Source organism: Nelumbo nucifera, chromosome 5, assembly GCF_055504915.1.
Source record: "Nelumbo nucifera cultivar China Antique chromosome 5, China Antique-T2T, whole genome shotgun sequence".
Classification (NCBI taxonomy): Eukaryota; Viridiplantae; Streptophyta; class Magnoliopsida; order Proteales; family Nelumbonaceae; genus Nelumbo; species Nelumbo nucifera.
The window spans coordinates 22,987,729-22,993,253 of record NC_142653.1 but is presented as its reverse complement, the minus strand read 5'-3'; the positions used below and the strand labels follow the sequence as shown (position 1 = coordinate 22,993,253).

Below are 5,525 nucleotides of genomic sequence, written 5' to 3'. Positions count from 1 at the left end.
AACTATATTAGGGGGTATTTCTGTATTTTGCTTATAGGGGTTGAAAAAATAACATAAATGTCCCCCAAGAGCTATATAACAACTAGTTTAGGGGGCATTTTGGGTAAAGTTATAAGTAACTTTACAATGACCAAAATACCCCTCCCAACAACTAAATAATAGATAGTTTTTTGGGTATTTTGGGCAATTGAATTATGTTCAAATCCTATAAATAGTCCTATCCTCCACCATTCCCATCATACCAATTCAACAATTCTCTTAATTCTCTCTCTCTCTCTCTCTCTCTCATACTCATACATTCTCAATTATCTGCAATTTGAGAAATTCTGATTAGCTGATTGTCTGATTCTACATTCTCCAATTCTCAAGTATCAACTTTATCGAAGTTTCGACTTTCAACAAGAAGAATGCTTGCTCAACCAGCTCAAGTATTTCAATTCGGGAGGCTTGGACGTTGAAAGGCTTCAGCCGTTGAAATCGAGCTAGGATTTTGAATCGGCAATCCGGGTAAGTTGAATTAGATTAATTTTTATCTTTTTAGAATTAAAAAAATGGCCGGCCCTTCTCAAAACCAATTCCACAACATATTCACCATGGATGACATTCAATCGCATCACGATATTATTAGTGTTAGCACTGATGCGGATGCGTTTGATGTCGATGGAAGTGGAACTCCCACCCCAGTAGTAGTAGTACTATGGGAAAAATGAAGGCTTTTAAGCTGAGTAGCCCGGTTTGGAAAATTTTCAAATTTAAATGAAATAAAATTCCTATTTTTTTTCCAATTTGTCATTCCATCATTTTTATTTCAAATTGGTTAAGTATTTTTTTTTCATTTATGTATTAAATAACTTAAATTTCTCATTTCTTAATTTTTTAAATAGTTCATAATTCCCAAAGTTCATAAGAAAGTTAAATATTTTACTTTTACAATTTTACTTAGAAAAGAAATCAAAATTTTCAAAAAAAAAAATAAAAAGTAAAAAAAAAAATAGTGTAGCCCAGTTTGGCCTAGGCCCAAGGCCCGCCCTATGGCCCAACCCGGCACGGTCCAAGCCCACGGCACGGCTTGCAGCCTAGCTCGGCCCAGGCCCGCGTGCCGGCATGACACGGCACGGGCCCGCTTGGGCCTGGGCCGTGCTGGGCCGACCCCCCAAAATTTCCACCAGGGAGGACGGCACGACCCGTGGCAGCCCACGGACCTCTACCCAATAAATAGGTCAAGTAGCTAGGGATATTCACTAAATTCAGGGGGGTGTTATGTAACGTGGATGAAAAATTGTTGCGTGTGAACCACCACTATGGCAAGAATGAATCCACATTACACCAATGTTTGCAACTATTCTGAATTGTGGATAAAATGTATGGATTGAAATTGTCTACACCCATAGGGGTGTTTTTGCAAGTGTAGTGTGGACTTGCCTACACCAAACTGTAGATTTGATACATTTCACATACAACTTGTGAAATAATATATATAGCGATCTTGAACAGAAAATTCTTATATTTTAAATCCAAAATAAATTGGTATAATAATACAGAATAATAATGAATAAAATAAAACACTAATATGTAATTATCAATGAATATAAAAATATATTTATAATAAAAATAATGTAAACAAACAATGTAATAAATAATTTAAAAATAAATAGTTCCATCCAAGAGATAATGACAGATGAAAAAATGCTGTGGAATGTCCCTAACCACAATAAACAGTTCCATCCATGAGAAGCAACGAAATCGAACCGTGTATTGGGAACATCTCCCAATGACAACTATGAGAGATGTTCCCAGTGCACGCTGAGATGTCCATGTGGGGCGCACTCCGTGGGGGGCGCCAATGTAACTCTAGTACCTCAGCTAGTTATAAAAAAGAAAAAAGAAAAAGAAAAAGACCCGTCTCTACCAGCCTCATAGTACTCATTTCTTAGGAGGTTACACATACACCGGCTTCTCTCAGTACCATACGGTTTATTGGAGCTTTTCTCTAGAGATACTGATAGTTGTCAATTGAAAAACATGAATATTCTGTTTTTTTTTTTGAAAAGAAACTCATAATTAATATTCCTACGCATAATATTATGTTGATAACATAATTTCAATGAAAAATTCACAAGTGATGTGTTAATCTTGATGAAGACAATCAAATCCACCACTGCCACCATAAATGACACCAATGTAGCTAAAAGTTTAGTGCGCGGGATATCAATCCTGCCCTGTTGATCCTCCCCACTTTTTGATTCGGTTCTCTGCTTGTGAGACCTGCAAATTCATCAGTTATGCATGGTAAAGGTTAAAAGGGCATCAATTGTTTGTAGTTTGTAACTTTGTACTAATTGATCTTCAGACTTCAGTTAACAAGATCTGACAGAATAAGTATAAAGGCTACATGCCAGAGACAAAGCAAATATAATACATGACGGAGAAAACAATTGCAAAGCGAGATATGATGAAACAGATAAACTATATCCACTCAATTCTCAAGCAATTAAGGAAGTTCTGGGTACTTACCTCCCTCTTCCAATCAGTGCGTAAAGTGATTATCACTAAGATTATGGTCTGCAAAAGAATTCCACCAATCATTCCTCCCCAAATGCCCTGCAACTCAGAAAAAAAAAAAAAAAAGAAAAGAAAAAAGAATGTCTCAGTAGTAATAGTTATACGATCTTAGCAATTGTTCATTTAAATCACGCGTGCTTAATTAATACTTCACCTCAACCCCAAAATCAAATTTGAACCCTAGTAATAGGCCAATAGGTAAACCAACAATATAATAGCATGCAATGTTGACGTATGCTATGATTGCTTGCCAACCAGCTCCAATAGCAACCCCTGAATAAAGGAAACAAGAATCAAATATTATACAGTCGTAACATTCATAAATAATGAACATTTTGTTTTAAATGCTAATATAGGGGCCGGGTGTTCTCTGACTCTGTCATGGGTGTTTTTTTTTTTTTTTTTTTGTTGTGTTTTCAAGAAAACTGGAATGATCATAAATTGTCTAGATATAATCTATGGACCTTTCACACATTTATAGCCCTCTCAAAGGAATTCAAATGGAGGCCTTTGGCCATCAGGTTCAAATTTCTTTTTATTTATTTATTTTTTATGTAGGAGATCTCCTAGGTGATTTGTTCCAGTAAACCACAGTGGTTTTAATGGGTTTTACAATGTAGAAGAACCTGAAAAAGAATAAAGTAGTATTTGATATTTAATTACCAGACAAGACTGGTTGGAGGCTGTTCAGAAGCACAGTGACACCTAACAAGATAGAAAGCTTGGAAACTTCTTTCATGACTTCAACATTGCTGGTGAACAGAACAGGGAAGTAGATTCTTGTTGTCATAATCAAAAGCATGGCAATCAGTCCTATGATCACGGATGTCACAGACACCACTTTTACAGCGAACTTTGCTGCTTGATGATCACTGGCTCCAAGTTCATTTGATACTCTCACACTGTTAGAACAACCGTATAGGAAGATTTCATGAACAGAAATGTTGAAGGATCAATCAAAGCGACAAGTGAAAAAGAAAAAAAAAAAGAAGATATGGGAGTGTAAAACCTTATGGCAGCGTTGAATCCAATTGCAATCATTAAATCCCATCCGTTTATGTTCATGCTGTGAAAGGAAATTTGTATCCAAATAAACAAATTAGTCTTAAACGATATTCTCAGCAGGTCGAAAAGAGAGAAAACTAAATACCTTATTGTAAATTCAACATTATAAGCACAGAGTGAATTAATGATGAAATACTCTTACCAGATGGAAATGGCATCGACTGGTATCAATGGGTTCTTTAGATGTCCTGTTATCACTATTATTAACATCAAGTACCAGAACTCCAAGCTGCCATGTTATGCAACAAGATCAGATAGATGGTAGAGAGAGAGAGAGAGAGAGAGAGAGAGAGAGAGAGAGAGAGTACCATAGCATTATTGCGGACGCCAAGGAAAGCTTGACAAACCCATACAGGTCTGCAAAAGCTAGCAAAGAGAAACCAGTCCAAGCACCATCTGATTTCCAAATGAAAATGTAGAGTAATTGACCAAGAACGACGAGCCACCACGATAAGTTGAGGGTGAAGGCCGCACCGACCAGGCCCCATCCAAGTTTCAGCGTGACCAACCAACTAAGCACCACGTGTATTACCAAAACAATTGCGGAGACGTAAGCCATTACCATGACTTTTCTTTGTGCTTGCAAAAACTTTTGTATTGGGAAATTAAGGGCATATGCAAACAACTGAGGAATCATCCACAGAGCGAATACCCCTGTGCCATCAACAAGTTTTAACCATCCATCATACATATATACCTTGTGATAGTCATCAGTCCTGCTAGTGTGGTTGGACTCGTTTCAGGTCATAGAATTTATCTAATTATCCATCAACCATTTGAAGCTAAGTGTTTTATAGTTCTATACCCCAAAAAAGTTGTGGTTTTTGGTGAGATACACATTTCATTTCATTTCGTTTAAAGGTTCAAAGGAAAATTTGGAGATAGCGATGTCCATTTGTGAAAAAAAATTGCAATTCTAGAGAGAGAGAGAGAGAGAGAGAGCACCGGCGGCATCTGAAATCTGGGCAGTCTGGCCTAGGAGCCTCAGTAAAGGAGGAGAGAAGACATATACAGGGACCAAAACAAGAGCGGTGCAGAGCAAAATGACCCATGATCTTTGCATGTAAATTCCCAGCATCCTAAGATTTCCTGCTCCAAATGCTTGGCCACACAGCGTCTCCAATGCGCTCCCCATTCCCAACTAAGCAAAAGGCGGATGAAAACAAAAGGTATGCCATATATATATGTTAATATATTTTTGAGTTGGACGAGGCTGTTTGCTTTTCTTCTTGAACTCAAACTTGAATCTAGTTATCAACTTAGATGCTTGAATTGAACATGGCAATAGAAAAGGGCGGAGGAAATTCCCTACGTGTTTTTACATGAATTTGTGTGTGTACAATAAGCGAGAGAGGCCGAAGATTAATTACCATGACACCAAAGGCTAAGCCGGCAACAACGGAGTTCTCCACGGAAACAGCGGCAAGTTCAAGAGTGCCAACATGTCCAACGAACACCTGAGTGATGGCGCCCAGCGAGTACTGGCATATGGCTGTGAAGATTGCTGGCCCTGCGATGTTCCAGAGCTTCTTGGACTCTTCACCTACCTGCTTCAACAACACACTACTTTTATTTCTAGTTACCTGGTTCTGTTCTTGGTCTTCTTCTATCAATGGAGTTTCCATTTCTAAAATTCCGCGCCTTTCTTGGTAGGACTTGGAGCTGCTGAGTTCATCACAGGTATATATATATATATATATATATATATATATGAGTTCACTTTCGCTCATTAGACTGTCCTGTTCGGTGATTACATTTGATTTTTGAAAGAAAGTACACGTATAGGTCACATGGTTAATGGTTTGACCGTTTGGTTCGATTACACTAGTTGAGCGGATGTTAGACTTTTGGGGTTAGTTGGGCATAGGATGGCAACGAGTCGAATTTTTCACGAACTG

At 37.9% G+C, this 5,525-nt stretch overlaps 1 protein-coding gene across 1 annotated transcript; it reads right to left on the bottom strand.

Annotated features, from left to right (window-relative positions):
- Positions 1 to 1,894: 1,894 nt before the first annotated feature.
- LOC148791292 (protein DETOXIFICATION 33-like) lies at positions 1,895 to 5,281 on the bottom strand. The gene is made up of 9 exons (XM_088887181.1): positions 4,998 to 5,281; positions 4,573 to 4,768; positions 3,936 to 4,281; positions 3,770 to 3,856; positions 3,572 to 3,628; positions 3,226 to 3,464; positions 2,717 to 2,835; positions 2,515 to 2,601; positions 1,895 to 2,265 (listed from the first exon to the last, which is right to left on the bottom strand). The coding sequence occupies exons 1-9, from the start codon at positions 5,250 to 5,252 to the stop codon at positions 2,209 to 2,211; spliced, it is 1,443 nt and encodes a 480-aa protein (XP_088743307.1). The 5' UTR covers positions 5,253 to 5,281; the 3' UTR covers positions 1,895 to 2,208.
- Between the last annotated feature and the right edge of the window lie 244 nt (positions 5,282 to 5,525).